Genomic DNA, 19,957 nt, shown 5'->3' on the forward strand with positions numbered 1-19,957 from the left:
TATGATGCATTGATATTTTGGGGAGAGTAACCAGTGTCCAGCTCCGCAATCCACCCCACTGAGTACTGTGTTCTGTGTCCTGTGTCCTGTCTCTTTCCTTTAACCGTGTTTGTTTTTAGCATTTGTGCTACTGTAGCCTATGTGTTGTTGGTGGTTGATTGTGAAATGTCGTGGTATATTGATAATAAGCTAAATATTTCTTACTCTTGAACTCTTAGCGTAAGATTAATTCAATATTGTATATACAGTGCAATTATAATGTATTTTAAAAAATCTAAACCTTACAGAATTCCCTGTTGCCATTCAGTTTAATCAAGTTAGAGATTTCAGTGACTCATGGTTTCCCAGAAATAGTAATACAGAAAACCAGTACATGCTAAACCAATACAGACAAACATTCATTGGGATAATCTGGTACATTACAATTTATTTCAGGCAATTGGTGTATTCATTCTAATTTACCAACAGGTAGTTATTTTCTCTGTAAGGTTGGATGTCTTTTAAAATGTTGTACAATTCAGTAGAAACTATAGACTAGTTGGAATAATGTCTATATCCAATTAATGAACCCAGTTTTTCTTCATCACAACAACGATTATTCTAATATTAAGTCTCTTCTCTCATCCCTCTTTCACCACTCCAGTCCGGTGGAAAGTAGTCGCTTTGGGTCCTCTGGGAACCTGAGCCAGACCAGCTCCCAGCTTAGTGAGACAGGCCAGGAGAGTGCTCCAGGCTCAGGGCTGGAAGAGTCATTCCACTCCTACCACAGTACCGGCTTCCGCCCCTCCACCAATGTCCAGCAACCTACCAACGGACACATCCCCAGCAATGGACACTCTGTTTTGGGGAAGGGAGAGTTGGGCAGACCCTGCCTGGATGTGGGGAAAAGTTTAAATGGCTCTTTGAAGAAATTAGACCACTCAGTAGAGAAAAGATCCAACAAACATTTACAAAGGTGAGTCTTTGTATTACAGAAAGTGTTGTGAATTTAGAACCTCCACTGAATAGTACAAGTACATTCTTGGTGACACTCACTTTGTCTCTCAACCCACACACCTCAGTTTCCACGACGATGGGCCTCCTTTGCCCTTCTCTCCATCCAGAATACGCTGGTTGAAGGCCATCAACAAAGTCAGGGATCAGCTTCAGGAGGTAGGGTTTTATTCCAATGTTAATCCTATGTTCCCTTTCCACTCATATATTACCTTCTAAGCATCTTGCCCACTCTACACATTCACAACCACACTTTTATTAACCTGCTACCCCTTTGTATTTTTTCCCAATCGGCTTGGTTGAGTTTCACCTCTGGTAGTTCGAAATCGGCAAACTAAATAGCTTATTCCAAGTATTTATCCAGATGCATTTACTTACGTGTATGTTTGCTGGTTAAGTTAGAATATCAAACAGCTGTTCACTGTTCTTGCTCTCATTACTTTGCTTAGTATCTCAGTACAGTATACAGTTTACTCTCTGGGAAATGTTCCTTTCTTGCACTCTCTGCCTCTCCCACCCCCTTGATCTCTCTTGAGCCCCCTCTAGTTAATTTCAGCTCTCGTCCTGTCACCATGTAATTGTGAGGGTTAGGCTTTTCTTTGTGAAGTTAGACGTGACCTAGTGGCTCTGCGCTTCAGAGGTGGATAATTATCAATAATGGATTGTTAACTCAGGAATGAATCACTCTCTCACACCACAAAGGACCTCTCAAATGTAGCCTCTCCTCTTCTCGTGCTATATCAGATTTGTTTTTATGATAATACAATCCAAGATAGGGCCATATTATGTGTATTTCACAGAAGCACGTTGTTGTATCTACTGAAAAACGTCCCACAAAGAGTTCAGTCTCTCTTACTGTTCTATTTATTTTGCTTCATAATCCCCCTTGTCATCTTCCCTGTCGATGAATCTATCCGTCTTTGCAGAGAAGGTAAAAAGATACGTCAAAATGTATCTTATTACAAATACAAGATGCACTAAAGGCCATTGTATCAAACTAAAATATAACATATTTTTGCAAAGTATTGTATTTACATAATACAGGTTTATTGAGGTATTTTGTAATTTCGAAATAGAAAATACATTTGCAGTTACACTCCTTCACTACAACATTCTCAGTAGCGGTAACAAAAACGTTTTACTTGCTATGCCTGTGATATGTGGTTGTTTATCTACCTTAGTTGAATGCACTGATTGTAAGTCTCTCTGGATAAGTGTCTGGTAAATGACCTAAATGTAAAAATAAACAATTGCGAAGCACACAGAGTATTATTATTGGCTTTGTTTTGGGGGCGGAGCTCATTAGAATAATACCCAGCATGCTTTACAAGTTTTCATTTTACATTGACATTTTGGTCATTTAGCAGACACTCTTATCACACCATAGTGCCATTAGACTTCTGATACCAATGCAGGGTGAAAGTTCGCCACAAAATTGTGAACTGCTATAAATTGTGTATACAATTATTTTGTATTTTGAAAATACAAATTACAGGTCTCGAAAGTATCTACTTACAAAATACATTGGATTGTAGAGCAGGCCAGTGAAATACAAATGACAAAATAGTCTAAAGTAATTGAAGTACGTATTTTAAATACTTCCCATTTCTGACTCATTCTCCCCCTGCAGCCACTGGAGACTAAATAAACTAAACTAAACTAAACTACTGGTGAATTGACTGAACAACTACATGAGAGGGAAAGATACAGGAGAATAGAGAATGAGTGTGATGGGAATAAAGAAGTACAGCTTCAATGTTTATCCCATTTTTATTTTGCACATTTTGCCGAGCAATTGTAGGCCGTGCTTTATCCTGTGATGAACATGCTCACTTTGGGGAGTATAAGGATAGTGGGAAAGTTTTGCACATATAGAAATGGTACAAAGGAATTGGATGGGCTGGGATATTTGCAGAAAAGTACTGTGAGAAACCATGCTGATTTTCACATTGTAGACGCAAGTGCGTTTGAATGAGTTAAGAGGGCGGCCAAACCTGAATCTCCAAACGGAATACAGTGGGGAAAAAAAGTATTTAGTCAGCCACCAATTGTGCAAGTTCTCCCACTTAAAAAGATGAGAGGCCTGTAATTTTCATCATAGGTACACATCAACTATGACAGACAAATTGAGGAGAAAAAATCCAGAAAATCCCATTGTAGGATTTTTAATGAATTTATTTGCAAATTATGGTGGAAAATAAGTATTTGGTCACCAACCTGTATTACTGGCACCTGTTTGAACTTGTTATCAGTATAAAAGACACCTGTCCACAACCTCAAACAGTCACACTCCAAACTCCACTATGGCCAAGACCAAAGAGCTGTCAAAGGACACCAGAAACAAAATTGTAGACCTGCACCAGGCTGGGAAGACTGAATCTGCAATAGGTAAGCAGCTTGGTTTGAAGAAATCAACTGTGGGAGCAATTATTAGGAAATGGAAGACATACAAGACCACTGATAATCTCCCTCGATCTGGGGCTCCACGCAAGATCTCACCCCGTGGGGTCAAAATTATCACAAGAACGGTGAGCAAAAATCCCCGAACCACTCGGGGGGACCTAGTGAATGACCTGCAGAGAGCTGGGACCAAAGTAACAAAGCCTACCATCAGTAACACACTACGCCGCCAGGGACTCAAATCCTGCAGTGCCAGACGTGTCCCCCTGCTTAAGCCAGTACATGTCCAGGCCCGTCTGAAGTTTGCTAGAGTGCATTTGGATGATCCAGAAGAGGATTGGGAGAATGTCATATGGGCAGATGAAACCAAAATAGAACTTTTTGGTAAAAACTCAACCCGTCGTGTTTGGAGGACAAAGAATGCTGAGTTGCATCCAAAGAACACCATACCTACTGTGAAGCATGGGGGTGGAAACATCATGCTTTGGGGCTGTTTATCTGCAAAGGGACCAGGACGACTGATCCGTGTAAAGGAAATAATGAATGGGGCCATGTATCGTGAGATTTTGAGTGAAAACCTCCTTCCATCAGCAAGGGCATTGAAGATGAAACGTGGCTGGGTCTTTCAGCATGACAATGATCCCAAACACACCGCCCGGGCAACGAAGGAGTGGCTTCGTAAGAAGCATTTCAAGGTCCTGGAGTGGCCTAGCCAGTCTCCAGATCTCAACCCCATAGAAAATCTTTGGAGGGAGTTGAAAGTCCGTGTTGTCCAGCGACAGCCCCAAAACATCACTGCTCTAGAGGAGATCTGCATGGAGGAATGGGCCAAAATACCAGCAACAGTGTGTGAAAACCTTGTGAAGACTTACAGAAAACATTTGACCTGTGTCATTGCCAACAAAGGGTATATAACAAAGTATTGAGAAACTTTTGTTATTGACCAAATACTTATTTTCCACCATAATCTGCAAATAAATTCATTAAAAGTCCTACAATGTGATTTTCTGGATTTTTTTTCCTCATTTTGTCTGTCATAGTTGACGTGTACCTATGATGAAAATTACAGGCCTCTCTCATCTTTTTAAGTGGGAGAACTTGCACAATTGGTGGCTGACTAAATACTTTTTTCCCCCACTGTACATCAAAAAGGGAATGACATCTCTGTCAACCTCAATTTATCCTGATTCTCTGTGATGTAGGTGGCTGGGTGGAGCTGCCTTAAAGCTGCAATATGCAAGTCTAATAAGTGGTAGATCTGTTCTATGTGCACTCTTTCTATGCTCCCCGGTCTTAAATTCTGTTTTTGCATCTTGCTTTTGGTGTTGTACACCAGCTTCAAACAGTTGAAAATACAATATTTTTGGTTATGGAAAATATATTTCACAGCAGTTTAGATGGTACAATGATTCGCAACACTATACTTGCTTATTTTGTCACATAAACTGAAATTAGGCTAACTATTTTAATTTTAGCAACCAGGAAATGGCAGAGCAATTTCTGCATAGTGCACCTTATGTGACGTAGTGACGTTATATTTGATACCGGAGCTCCAAGGCATGCGTCAAAATCGCTAAGCAGTTTACTTCGAAACAGTGTTCTGATGCCTGTATCACTTTATCAAAAGCACGTGATCAATGACGTCCGAAGCTTAGTTTCGTCGAACAACCACCTGATTGGTTTGGTACTGGTTTCGGTAGAAGCCAAAATGTCTACTCGGCGCATGAGCGACACCGTGTGGGACGTCATCTATAATAATTAGGCTGCTCTAAATTATTTTGACCAGCATGTGCCACTAGTGTACAATGTGTTGATCAAAGCCTTGAGTAATGAACCTATTTTCGACATAATTGGCTGGAAAGCATCAATGCTTCAGGAAGCTTTGTTTCCCCATCACTACCTTTTTAAGGTTTATATTGAAAGAGAATGGTCAGATTTCGTCAGTCTATCTGTTGGTCAGAGACAGTTCATATCAGACCTGGGTTCAAATACTCTTTCAGGCATTTCAATTACTTTTCAATACATTTCAAAACAAGTATTCAGATGATAACCTTTATTTGAAAAAGAAAACAAGTAAATTAGTTGAATATGGGAATTTATTTGGAAATACACTTGGAAAGTATATGAAAATTTGAAATAAGTACTTTCAAATACAATTTGGTCGACTAATAACCATTCAAATACTTAGAGATTCTCCTGTACTTTTGTATATCTTTTAGCCAGTAGTTCTGAAAGTAGCCCTCACGAGCCCCAGAAAATTACGTACTACGTCAAATATGTGCAGATATGTGCACCACGTCATTGAGCTCTCTCTCTCTCTTGCTCTGCTGTGTGTGCATCTTGCTAGCTGTCACTCAAATGGCGAGGGGCTGAAGCTCATTGGCTAGAACTCTAATTGCTAGGGGGCTGGCCGACATGGGGGGAAATGTAGGGAAAAGCACAGCTTCCAGAAAAACAGTTGCTTTCAAACTAGGGATTTTGTGGCTGAGGTAACACAGTAATTCTGTTCATAGATTATGCATGTATGAACTACACATTGACACATTCAGCCCAAAGCAGGTGGTTTCAAAAATACTTTGTAGTCGCCAAAGTTCCCGGAGCATGTATTTTAAATAAAAGTACTTGTTTTGGGTTGTGTATTTGGAAATACTCAAATACACAGATACAAAATATAATTGAAAAAAGACTCAAATACACATGTATTTGAACCCAGGTCTGGTTCATATACAGTATGATGAATATGTAGAAGACTAGAAGGACTGGTTTCAGCTGTAGCACAGATTATGTTGTTTCTAATCATGATTCTAATTGATCCGTGGTAAGAGACCAGTGCTGGTCGTAATGAACAGGTTACAGCTATAGTAGTGCGGTGTCTTGAGATGCATTCCATTAATTAAGCCATTCAGCCTGGTTATGAGGAAGGGGTTGTCATGGCGCTGTGTTCCATTATGCTGATTGCTATAGGCACGATAGAGAGATGGCCGTGCAAGCCCCTGCTGATGGAACGCAACAGGAGCGCTGGAGAGCAAGGTGAAAGCCATAAAAGTGTTATTTATTATGGGACATCGGGAGGCACTTAAGACACAAGCCTGCATCCTGACAATACTGTACTGAATTAGAATTAGTCATTAATCAATCAACAACAGAGTTGGAAAGGACAGGATAATACATAAACATGGGGTGATACAAAGCATCTTAACACATGTTTTCACACATTCAGGAATGGATATTAGCTCTGTAAGGACTGTGTGCGTCTGGGTGTGTCAGTGTGTATGTCATGTATGTGTGAGCTATGAAGTCATAAGCCAAATGGAAAGAGCGAGTGAGGACACCAGGATGGTACAGATAGAGGTGGAGAGAGAGAGAGGGGGAAATGGAGAGAGGGAGACTGAGAGCTGGCATTTTCACAGTTGCAGATTAGCTATGTGCTGGAATACGTCGCCAGAGGACAGAGAGAAAGGGGAAGAAACGAGAGAGCGGGAGAGAGGGGTACTTAACTGGGACTGAACTGTCATGTGAGCCTAGACTCCTCGCGCTTGCTCTTCCTGGGTTTGTATATCTGGAATGAGAGAGAGTCAACACTTCTCCTGCGTCTGTCAATCTGGGTGAAGACGAGCAGTCAAATGTGCTTTGAATGTAGATCATGGAATTAAAAGCACCTGGGGATATTTAATGAAAGGGGAAAAAATCCATCGTTACTTTTAAGATTTGGTGCTTGTCTTCTATTGAACAGTTTTCCACACTGAGTCAACGGTCCCCACTAAGTGACTTCTCTCGCCTTCACAGATTCTTACAGTATACTATTACCTTCATGAGGTAAGGTTTATTGAATTTTATGCATCTTTAGAATTGCTTTAGAATAGAGTTTCCATTTAATATTGCACTACATAAACTTAAGAAAAGGTTTGCTCCTGACTTTTCTGACTTTTATTAGTGAAATGTATTGCTAATAGAAAAATGTTTCCATAACAAAGAGTAATATTGTGCAGACCTGGGTTCAAATCCAGGGTTCAAATGTATTTGATTATCTGGTATTTAAAATACTTTTTTCTGTGTATTTGAATACACAGTCCAAAACAAGTACTTTATTTGAGTATTTGAATGGTTTACCATATTGCATTTGAGAGTATTAAAAATTATATTTTCAAATGCATGGGAGTGTATTTGATTCAGTGTATTTGAGTATTTTATGTGTTTTTCCAAATACATAAAAATATGAAACTACTTCTCTTTTCAAATGAAATATATCTGAATACTTTCTTCAAATTTATACTGAACAAAATATTAACATGCAACATTTTCAAAGATTTTACTGAGTTACACTTCATAGAAGGAAATCAGTCAATTGAAATAAATTAATTAGGCCCTAATCTATGGATTTCACATGACTGGGCATAGGCCCACCCACTTGGGAGCCAGGCCCACCCACTGGGGAGCCAGGCCCAGCCAATCAGAATTAGTTTTTCCCCACAAAAGGGCTTTATTACAGAAATAAATACTCCTCGGCACCAACCCCCCCAACCCCCTCCTGGGCTGGCGTGGTTACACGTGATCTGCGGTTGTGAGGCAAGTTGGATGTACTGCCAAATTCTCTACAACAACGTTGGAGGTGGCTTATGGTAGAGAAATAAACATTGAATTATCTGGCAACAGCTCAGTTGGACATTCCTGCAGTCAGCATGCCAATTGTACACTCCCTCAACTTGAGACATCTGTGGCATTGTGTTGTGTGACAAAACTGCACATTTTAGAGTGGCCTTTTATTGTCCCCAGCACAAGATGCACCTGTCTAATGATCATGCTGTTTAATCAGCTTCTTGATATGCCACACCTGTCAGGTGGATGGATTATCTTGACAAAGGAGAAATGCTCACTAACAGGGATGTCAATAAATTTGTCTACAAAATTTGAGAGAAATAAGCTTTTTATGCATATGGAAGATTTCTGGGATCTTTTATTTCAGCTCATGAAAAATGGGACCAACACTTTACATGTTGCATTTATATTTGTGTTCAATATATGTGAAAGTATTTGAGATATTTGAAATAGTATTTGAACCCAGGTTTGATATCGAGATATAGTCCAAAATATGAAAATGACAACGTTGCTCCTGTTGCATGAATAGGAATAGAAAGAGCGGCCAATTGATCAGCTGAAAACGAGCCAACCAAGCCAGACATTTTTCATAGGCCACAGAACATGATGGAAAGAGAGAAAATACATTGCTCTGGGGCACTCCAGTGACTCAGTCAGAATTACCCAGACAGACTCCTACCAGCCGGCTCCCCTTCTCTGTGATCTGGACAGCTTACTGCTGAGGCTGAGCCACTGGCCATTCAGATTGTATGGGCCGCTGGCTGCATAGGTTAAATGGGCCAGGAGTAGTCTTCAGGAGCCCAGCTAAGAGCTGCTGTGAAAGTGATTGGTGTCTAAATCACATTTTAGATAACCACGGTGTATTCATCCTGGAAATGTCTGTTCATTTAGTCTCTGTTTATTTCCAGATTGTCATAGTTAATGGAGAATGATATGATATGGCAACAAAAAAAAAGCTATTTAAATGGAAAGTCAATGCCCACTGTGAGGATGTCTGATTCCTAACAGTCTTTTACTCCTCTCCTGAATTTATATTGCTAATAACCTCATTGGCTTGATATGTGATTCCTGACAGTCCTGGGCAGCTGTTATAAATGTACATCACTAATAACAGCACCATGGGTCTGGCAGATAGCTGTCCTTAGTGCTATGCATGATTATGCCTTCCCGTCAACCTTGCTCTTATCATGCTAATGTACACCTCCAGTACTTGAGTGGTATTGGACAGAGGTTAAACCTCTGGTGGAGGGGAGGGTTAATTAAGTTTCCCAACAGCGTAGAGTCCTCTACACAAGCTGGAGACACACTTTAACATCTCCTATGCTTTTACATTCTCTTAGTTTTTCCATCTTAATAGCCATAGAATTACTCCCCTATCAATTCAGACAGGAGAAAAGTCATTCTTGCAGTACTTTTATGTTGTAATATATGTGTTACGTTTGAAACGTATGTCTATTATAGTACAAGGGCAATAGAATAAATACATTTGCTTCATAGGTTGGCAAGGAAACATTGAGCTTGTTTGCCCCAGCCCAGGTGAATTTCTCTGATCGTTTGTGATGGTTTCTACTCTGACTATACATTTCTATTAAGTTGGAAACATAACGTGATATAGAAATTATATCCACATCCATCACTGTCCATTACAAACTTTAGGCCATCTGTCTTAACAAATGCCAAAGCTCTATCTATCCGCTGTTTCACAGTCACAGTGGAGCCAATGTCTCCCTGAATCAATTTGAGTGAGTATCAACAGATGTGGAATTTCAATGAATTCCAATGATGGCCGGCATCTCTTGTTGTAGAGTAATCAACATTAGCTGCGCTCAACACAAGCCCCTCTGTACATTTGATTTGATTATGAGTAAATATATTCCTCTGGCGACTGTCAATGACGTTTAACATGCTGTTGCTCCACAAGGGTGCTGTAACACCAATGTCACGATCACCACAAAGCTCTTCAGCTAACATAAAATAGACTGATAGAGTCAAAATCACTTTTGTTAGTGACTGAATGTATTAAAGGTCCTGTAGTGGCGATTCCCTATGAAAAGCCACTGGCACAGGAGAGAGCTGTCCATAACACATCCACAAAAATCAGCTTTCCAAAAGTTACTCTTTTTGGGTGAAGTTCCCATTTATTGGGCATATAAATGTGATACGGTAAGAACTGTATGTGCTCTCCTCTCACCTGTGCTAACCCTTCCTGGTTACCTGTGCTACCTATATACACACGTGACCAGTGACCCATGACCCCAACATATAGTGCCCTCTAGTGTACAAACCAAGTAAAAATAACCCTTGACAGACAACATATACACAACACATAAACAGGCCAAAACGGTTCCTACAGGTCCAATGCAGCTGTTTTTTTACCTTACTGTGATTGTTTTCAATTAAATGGCCAAAAATAAACAAAAATAGCTTCTGAGCAAAGATACATTTCTCAAGCAATACTTTTTGCTAGCACTGTCTGTGAGTGGTCTGAGTGGGGAGGGGAAAACTGAAAACTAGCTGTTATTGGCAGAGAGGTTTGGAACGCTCTTTATCAGTCAATTAACTAATTTACCGCATGGTAATGTTACCATGGAAAGGCCAAAAGCTCCATCCCACCAAAACAGACTCTTACACTTAATTTTTATTATTTTCTCATAGTGTGGAAATATTTATAAAACACAGGAGAATCACGTTTTTGACTGCACTGGGCCTTTAACGACTTATGGCAATATGTTTTATCTTATTGGTCATTTTCATGTTTGGTATGTGTCTAGTTATATGCATCAGAAATGCCAGTCCAGTTATACCTAAGTGAAAACTGGCTAAAAAGTTGACAGGAAAGAAAGTTCAGCTAACCCTGTGCTCTGTTTGACACAGACTTCTTGGTCTTGGCAAATGGCCACAGAAGCACACAGAATGACGGTGGTTATACTGACCAATCTGTCTGTCACTCAGTCAGACACACAGACAACAGCACAGGGAGGGAAATTGTGCAGCCCTGATTCCCCTCAGCGTGTTGGTGCTTAACAGCATAATGGCACACAGCAAGTGGATAGGGTTGGGCTGTAACTGCCTGAGTTGTCTTCCAACACACAGGATCAGTGGGGATGAGAGGCAGATTAATAGGTTAAGCCCTGCAAATAATCCTTGCGTGTTAGTTGGCTGTTGCGTAAGTGCATACTAACTTATTGTCTCACTATAGAGTGCATAAAATCATGGTGTTTGGATTTCCATGTACAGGTATATGCCTGGATTTTTCATTACGTGCATCTTTCTACAATAGCTTGCATATGTTGGAGTACTAGTCACTCAAGTCAGATAGTATGGTCATAGGCATTGATTGTTTATGGGAGCATGTCAGGTTCCCTAGTATCCCTGTGTCACTCAACCAGACCACACGCTGTGTCTAGCAGAGGGGGAGTGGTCACAGCTATCTATCTCCTCTATTGCAGCTGGTGTGTACACAAGAATGACACTGACTCGGAGGAGAGAATTGAGCCGTCAATTAATTACCAGGCTGTCTTCTGATCACGTCCTAATTATAGCGTTTAGGCCAGCTGTATGGTGTCCGATCATTTCAGTGCTCCTTCGTTCTCCGTGATTGAAGAGAGCGGGTGAGTGGCCAACCCACTGATGTACAGAGCACTGGCTTGACTCACAATGACCCCCAATATCAATGTGTTTCTTTTTATCACAATTCCACGCTCCACTTTGCCTCAATAGTCTATTTCTCTGGTGTTGCCTTCTACTCCCACTCTCCCATGCCTGAGTGTCTGTGTGTTTTATAGAATTCTGCCGGCAATGTACATAGGAATGCATTGGCATGAGCTAGTAAGATGGTTATGTAGGTTGTTTGCAAACCAAATAGAAACTGAATGCTAAAAATAAATCTTCAGTCATCGATTGCAATTCAACTTATCTTGGCGCCACTTATTTACTGAGTTTTTTCGTCATGATCTCAGGAGCCATTATAGCAGCAGGAATATGTTCTGGTTTTTCCCTCTCTCTGCTTTCTGGTCTGTTGGACTGAAACATTAGAATACTGGTAAGCTCTCAAAATGAAGATGTGGAATTATGCACATTTGTATAAATTGTATTGATTCTCTGAGGGGTTTGTGCGCTGTATGCCAATGACTGAAATGTAAAGGATGAAATGGCTATGAAGAATGCATAGGGGAAAGTTCATGTTGATAGAAAACAAGCATCCCCCCCATAAAAAAAAAATCTTTGCGTATTATAATATTTTGAAAAACAAAGAATTGTACTGTTTTTCTCTTTCTTCTCTGTCTCGTCAGTCATGGACAAGGCTCTGTAAGCAGATCAGTCTCTTCTACAGTTGAAGTCGGAAGTTTACATACACTTAGGTTGGAGTCATTAAAACTCGTTTTTCAACCACTCCACACATTTCTTGTTAACAAACTATAGTTTTGGCAAGTTGGTTAGGACATCTACTTTGTGACACAAGTAATTTTTCCAACAATTGTTTACAGACAGATTATTTCACTTATAATTCACTGTATCACAATTCCAGTGGGTCAGAAGTTTACATACACTAAGTTGACTGTGCCTTTAAACAGCTTGGAAAATTCCAGAAAATTGTCATGGCTTTAGAAGCTTCTGATAGGCTAATTGACATCATTTGAATCAATTGGAGGTGTACCTGTGGATGTATTTCAAGGCCTACCTTCAAACTCAGTGCCTCTTTGCTTGACATCATGGGAAAATCAAAAGAAATCAGCAAAGACCTCAGAAAAACAATTGTAGACCTCCACAAGTCTGGTTCATCCTTGGGAGCAATTTCCAAATGCCTGAAGGTACAACATTAATCTGTACTAACAATAGTATGCAAGTATAAACACCATGGAGACAACAAGGACAACAAAGGCAAGGTATTGGAGTGGCCATCACAAAGCCCTGACCTCAATCCTCTAGAAAATGTGTGGGCAGAACTGAAAAGGTGTGTGCGAGCAAGGAGGCCTACAAACCTGACTCAGTTACACCAGCTCTGTCAGGAGGAATGAGCCAAAATTCACCCAACTTATTGTGGGAAGCTTGTGGAAGGCTACCCATAACGTTTGACCCAAGTTGAACATTTTAAAGGCAATGCTACCAAATACTAATTGAGTGTATGTAATCTTCTGACCCACTGGGAATGTGATGAAAGAAAGAAAAGCTGAAATAAATAATTCTCTCTACTATTATTTGGACATTTCACATTCTTAAAATAAAGTGGTGATCCTAACTGATCTAAGACAGGGAATTTTTACTTGGATTAAATGTCAGGAATTGTGAAAAACTGAGTTTAAATGTATTTGGCTAAGGTGTATGTAAACTTCCGACTTCAACTGTATATCGTCAGGATGTTGTGTGGTCACACAGAGATTCGAGGCCCAGGGTGCTGGTCGGCCCCTGAGGACGGAGACCAGTGAAGCCAGGCCCCCATACAGTCCTCAGGGATGTTCTCCAGGGGCCACGAGAGGGGCCTCAGTGGACCAGATCAACCCAAAGGGACAGAGGCACCTCAGAGTCCACACAAGTGGTCCAAGAGGAGGGAGCTGGGGGGGGGGGGAGGCCTCAGAGCCCCAAGGTGGGTCACAGCCTGCGGAGGAAGCTCCAGAAGTACCTGCAGGGCCCGGCGCGGCCTGGGGAGCCCTCCATCCACCAGCCCCAGGACCAGCACTCCCCTGTGGATGTGCAGCAGGACATGTTCATCTGTGACCTGAAGAGAGACCCCTTCAGTGGGGAATTCCCTGGACTCCACTCCTCCCTGCCCAACGGCCGCAGTCACACAGGGATTCTAAACCCACCTGTGGCTGGGGAGTTGGAGCTGAACAGAGAGGGCTTCATCAACGCCCCCTGTACTGTACGCACCAACGGCCCCACCACTAGCCTCCCCACTTCTCCCTCTGGAGAGAACAGCAGCTCTGAATGTCAGGATGGGATCGGGGTTGTGGAGGACACACACAGGCCTTCTCCTAATGAAGGGGAAGAAGAGGAGGAGGAGGAAGATGAGGAAGGAGAGAAAGGGTCCAGTGACATCGTCGAGCACATACTGAAAGAGCTGCGAGGGATCAACAAGATCCAGGAGGAAATCTCAGACCTGCGGCATTACCTGACCTCTGTGAGGGGCTCTGTGGACGAGGTCTCCTGCTGTGTGGATGCGGTGCTGAATGAGATGGGGGAACTCTGCTCCTATGGAGCCTCAGCACCAGGACCCCAGACCCAGCTCTATCCCCAGACCACTCAGAGGCTCAGCGTCAGGCGTGGCAGCCTGGGTAGACAGAATGCCGTCACAGCCACCAGTCCTTTACTGGAGCGCCGGCACGGGTCTTGGGACAAAGACCCAGTGATGATGATGATGATGATGCCACCCCAGGGGTCACCTAAGAGATGGAGAGAAAGGTTACCTACTTTCCAACCTGAACTACCCGACCAGGAGAACTCAGACCACAGCTCAGATGTGCCCTGTTCAGGGCCAGGATCCAGCCTCTCCTACCTGGAGCGGGGGTATGCCCATGATTGCCCCAGCACCAGCTCCCTGTCCTCCGGCCAAAGCTCCAACACTCTGGCCCGGGACACCAGGTACCGCTCTGGTAAGGCCGGGCTGCGGCAGAGCGGTTGGGCATTGGCGGGCATGCAGCATAGTGTGAGTGGAGATGGGTGGTGGAGCGGGGAGAACGGCTGGAGCGAAGAGGACGTCTGCTCCTGTATGAACAGTGGAGAGGAGGTGGAGGACCACTGTGGAGGGCCAGGTGGCTGGGCCAGGTACACCACAGGAGAGACTAGCAGCACCCCAGGCCAGTCCTCCCACAGCAGCTCAGAGCACCTGTCCCTGCTGTTCGGCCGCAACAAAAGCTCCCCTTCCAGCTCTTCCAATGTGGTGGACTGGCGGCCCCCCAGGCAGCAGGGCAGCGATGGACACTTGGAGTGTGACTGTTCAGCCAACTGCCCATACTCCCGGAGCTCCGGCTACCACACCATGGACGCCTACACTGATGATGTGGGGAGCTGTGGGCCGTCCAGGAGCATGAGTCACTCTACTGTGCTGCTCACAGACTGTGATGATGGCTACCTGGAGCTGCACTTCCCCTGTGACCACCGTCTGTCCTCATTTGACGCCCTGGACATGGGATCTGCTAGGAGCCTGGACAGGGAGTGGACTGAACAGTCTGTCCCAGGACACGAAGCAGGAGAGTGGGGGTCGGGGAACCTGCCTAGCCCTGAGCCTGAGAACACCCAGCCCCTCAATGTGGGATTTGATGTGAAGAGCATTGGGAAGGCTGTGCTCACCTTCAGGTCGGCTCTGAAAGGGGCTCTGAGGAAGCTGGAGGGGTCCAGCCCGGAGCATGGTAGAGATGACAGTGAGTCTGAAGCAGCTCCCTCTCCTGTCAGACCCTGCTCCCCTGAACCTCCTGAGGGAGAGATCACTCTGCCAACTGATCACGTCTGCTCTGGGTCTCCACTGGAAGAATACAGCGAGGCTTCAGTGTATGTGGACTGCAGCCCAGCCCAAGAGAACCTGCCGTACTCCCTACAAGCATCCCCAAATGAAAGGACTCACTCCCCCTGCACCCCTACTGAATATCACTCCATGGTGCATTTAGAGCGCCGTGAAGAGTATCAGACTGATGCAGAACTGTCCAACCCAGAGCTGACACCAGACCACAGTCCTCCAGGAGGGGCCAGGCAGAGCCCAGCAGAGTCTAACCTCAGCCCAAGGGGGATAGGGTTAAGTCCAACAGGGTTAAGTCCAATAGGAGAGGACCATGATGGAGCTGATCAGGATGAGTTTAGTGAACAGGATGCTGTCAGCCCTAAGGAACGCCTTGCAAATCTGCAGCGCATCCTGAAAGAAAAGAGACAGAGACGCAAACTCTCCAAATCTTCCCAAGGATCCCAGTCCACTTTCTCTGAGGAGGAGTTCAATCCAGGTAGATCTCCTTTCATGTGTGCTACAGTATTTGCAAGCCCAGCAAAAAATAACTAATCTAACACTTATATTCCCTATGTACCTAAACTTTTAAAGATTTTCTCTGACTGCATTAGCCCATGATTTATAATAATGCATGTAGCATTACACGGTTATGATTGATCCTCCCACCTTTTGATTGAAAATGGTCACTATTGATTGCTAGTGTAGTTCATCTGGTTATTTGATGTTATTTTCTTCGCTATTTATATCCATTAACCCTAATGTTGTCTTTTTTCATGGATGTTTCTTCCTTCCAGACGGCAGCAGAGAAGATGACCAGGTTACTCTCATGCATTTCAAATGAGCTCCCTTTTTAGTTATGTTTTGTTGTTTTCATTCACGCAGATATATTTTGAGTTTTGATGTGACTGTTGCATTTGCCTTTGGGTGTTTTCATATCCTATGCACGGTCCCCATGTTTTTATTTTGTCATACCTTGAACGGAGGTGTTTTAACTCTGCTCGTAATTTATTATTTATTGTTTGCTCCTAATGAATGCATTTTCAAATGGCTTTAGAATTATGTTTTGATTTAATTAAAAGCACCTATTATTTCTCTACTTCAGAAGCTGAATAGGGTAAAATAATGATGTTCTTGGCAGCAATAGAAACACTGTTGTGAAGTTGTTTTGTAGATGCCATATTCTGAGCACAAGCTCCAGTGTTTACACACAGCAACCGATCCTGCCTGGTTTCCTCAGAACTGTTTCAAACGCTGTCAGAACCTCCTAGTACAGGAGAGGGAGAGGAGAGCCCAGATACCCAACTCTAGTCCCATTCATCTGAGAGGAGGAGGTGCACAGGCACTGATGAAACACTTTACTTCAGAGGAAGAGAGATGAAATACAACTGTCGTTTTTTTCCATGTTATTGTACAATTCCAAAAGAGTTCTCTGACGTGCTTCCCCCCCAAAGTTCTCCCAGTTGTACTTTGAACATCTGCGCAACAAAAACAAGTTGGTCCTTGTTTTATTTGCATCTGTACATTGTTAGTGATGTCGAACAGAAAACTGGTCATTAATATGTTTCTCATCTTTCCCTGCCTCATTTTACATGCACCTCCCTCTTGCTATTGATTTATATATTTTTCATCTTATTTGATCTATTTTAGGCTTTTCAGTTTGGCAACAATCATTAGATGCCATGTATGGATCAAATGTGATCCTCTCCTTGTCTCGAGACATTACTTAAAATGGTGTTCTGAATGTGTTCTGTATGTACCATCCAAGAGGTGAAACTCAACCAGCTGTGTGTCTTTCCATTCTCTCTAACCTCTGTGTACCTTTTTAACATATAAAAAGAAGTATAATGCTGTGGTGTAATAGCTGCATCTGAAAACCTAATGTGTTTTAAATCCTGCAGGGACGAGATGATGGACCCAACTCCAGACAAGCTTGGATCAAGCCAGGGTAAATGATGACGACACCCAAATCATTTATTTCAATGTTGATTTAGATTTGCCATGCTTTTTTAATGTGCTGAAAAAACTCATGCATCTGTTTCTGTATGAGTACAAGGGTATCATTCTGTTCTGTTCCACAGCGGTGGAAGTGGTTTGTTTGGGATTGACAGCATGCCAGACCTTCGTAAGAGGAAGCCTATACCCCTGGTCAGCGATGTGGTAAGTGTTTCCTCCCATCCTTGTCAGTGCTTAAAATCTTAGTGCTGTTCTATCTGTCAGTACATGTTTTTCTATCCTGTAATACCGTCACAAGAGAAGCATCTTGATAATTGAGGATTAAATTAATAATTTCAGTATTTGCTTAAGGTAGATCTGGTAAAAAAAAAAAAAAAAAAAAAAAAGGTCATAGCATGAGGAATCGCCAAGATATCACCCAATGAGGCACATGTGAAACCAGTCTTATAATCTCTCTCTCCCTCCTCTCTTAAACCCTTAACTATCCCCCACAACTTGCTTGAATGCAATCATTTTCCTTGGTCAGGCTATGGTAAGTGGAAATAACCCAATTGCCCCTCCCCTTTGTAGTCAGAAATGTAAAGGCAATACTGTATATCAAGTAGGACAAATTGCACTGCTTGTGCAAAGCTGTACTGCAAACAATGTGTACTAATGTACAACAAGGGTTTTATGGTGCAAATAAGTAACCATATGTCACCATGCAACTGCACTGTAGTGTTCCTACTTGATATAATAACTTAAAACAACATTCCCTTCCTTGTATTCTACCTCTCCCCTTAATTCATTCATATGATTGGTTGATTTTGTTCTGTTGGGTTTTTACTCTCCACCCTTACATGCTGAACCATGAACAGACCATCACTACCAGGGTTTTAGCCAAATCCACCATTGGTAACACTCAAGCACCTGGGTTAAGTCTCTGTTTCTTCGACTGGTCAGTGATGGTTCAGTTCTGCCCATGTTGTCACCTCTTATATGACCTGTGTTGTAACAATCCTTACAGGAGTTCCTTCCTTCATCTGATTTAGTTTGGGGTGTTAAAGCTCTATATGCCTTGGATTACTCACTTGGGTAGTACACTCACTGGGCAAAGGTCCTAACAACTCATTTCCAAATTCATCTAACACTTACAATACTCAACCGATCTTTGTAGTCACTGTTTGGGGTTAGTTGAAGGGTTATGGTGAGTTACCATGGCAACTAACAATCTTCCCCTGTCATCCAAGTCACTGGTCCAGGCCAGGAAGGCTGGAATCACCTCTTCCATGGCCGCACGGTCCTCCGTCAAAGACGAGGAGCTGGTGAGTACATCACGGGATACATATTACTCTGAAATAATCAAAACTCTATTCAAATCTCACCAGAGAGTAACTCTGTGTTGTTGTTTTTATCGCACTGCTTTGCTTTATCTTGGCCAGGTCGCAGTTGTAAATGAGAACTTGTTCTCAACTGGCTTACCTGGTTAAATAAAGGTGAAAAAAAAAAAAATGAAAAAGAAAAAGAGAAGACCAATATCATAGGAACAAGTCAAATCTCAGTATCCTCACTCGCTGCTCTCTCCTCCCTCCTCTGTAGAAGAACCACGTTTATAAGAAGACCCTACAGGCTCTGATCTACCCCATCTCCTGCACCACGCCCCATAACTTTGAGGTGTGGACAGCCACCACGCCCACCTACTGCTACGAGTGCGAGGGGCTGCTGTGGGGCATCGCCCGCCAGGGCATGAGGTGCTCCGAGTGCGGGGTCAAGTGTCACGAGAAGTGCCAGGAGCTGCTGAATGCCGACTGCCTGCAGCGTAAGTACAGCACAGCGGAAGTTGGACTAAGAGACTTTCGCGATGACAAAGCTTTATTGCTGAGCTTAGTTGCCTAATGCAGGCAATCACATGATTGACAGTGTGTGAAATGTCAATTTGTAATGGATTTGTACTTTATTAATTCTCTGATTGACAAGGTTGACACTTTTCCAGACTTTGTCTACAGAGTTTCTGGCTCAAACTTTCTTGTTTAATTACTTTTACCTCATCTCCATCCCAGAATACAGCTGTCAGTGATATATAAAGTACTGTGGAATTATGGTGTACGTCATTGGTTATGATTGATGTTTCAGTGAAGACATAATTATACATCCACCTGATTTTAAATCATTCTGATGACTCGGACCTGAAAATAAATAGCTTTAAACAACTGGATAGATATAAACAGATTTGCCTATTTACATCACAACCTTCACATACTGCGCCAAAAAGAGACTCTGTTTACTGTAAGTGTGTGCTTGCTGATTTTCTAGGTGCTGCGGAGAAGAGTTCAAAGCATGGGGCTGAGGATCGTACCCAGAACATCATCATGGCCATGAAGGACCGCATGAAGATCAGGGAGAGGAACAAGCCGGAGATCTTTGACGTGATCCGGGATGTGTTTGTCATCAGCAAGGTGATCCACGCTCAGCAGATGAAGACCATCAAACAGAGTGTATTGGATGGAACCTCCAAGTGGTCAGCCAAGATCACCATCACAGGTACACAGACACAGGGAGTAATGTTATGGCACCAGTGGTCATGTTCCACAAACTGTTCTATTC

The 19,957-nt window shown here is 42.7% G+C and overlaps 1 protein-coding gene across 4 annotated transcripts in view; it reads left to right on the top strand.

The window, feature by feature from the left end:
- LOC121541744 (protein unc-13 homolog B-like) overlaps positions 1 to 19,957 on the top strand; it is a 131,590-nt gene that overhangs the window by 66,304 nt on the left and 45,329 nt on the right. For 2 of the 4 annotated variants that reach the window (XM_045208009.1, XM_045208011.1), the window contains exons 9-16: positions 644 to 955; positions 1,062 to 1,152; positions 17,320 to 17,366; positions 17,500 to 17,578; positions 17,901 to 17,906; positions 18,604 to 18,678; positions 18,953 to 19,172; positions 19,667 to 19,894. In XM_045208009.1, coding sequence (XP_045063944.1) covers positions 644 to 955; positions 1,062 to 1,152; positions 17,320 to 17,366; positions 17,500 to 17,578; positions 17,901 to 17,906; positions 18,604 to 18,678; positions 18,953 to 19,172; positions 19,667 to 19,894 — 1,058 coding nt within the window. The remainder of the gene's footprint in view (positions 1 to 643; positions 956 to 1,061; positions 1,153 to 17,319; positions 17,367 to 17,499; positions 17,579 to 17,900; positions 17,907 to 18,603; positions 18,679 to 18,952; positions 19,173 to 19,666; positions 19,895 to 19,957) is intronic. The other 2 variants (XM_045208010.1, XM_045208012.1) reach the window with 1 other exon arrangement.

The sequence above is a fragment of the Coregonus clupeaformis genome, chromosome 27 (genome assembly GCF_020615455.1).
Source record: "Coregonus clupeaformis isolate EN_2021a chromosome 27, ASM2061545v1, whole genome shotgun sequence".
NCBI classification, from domain to species: domain Eukaryota; kingdom Metazoa; phylum Chordata; class Actinopteri; order Salmoniformes; family Salmonidae; genus Coregonus; species Coregonus clupeaformis.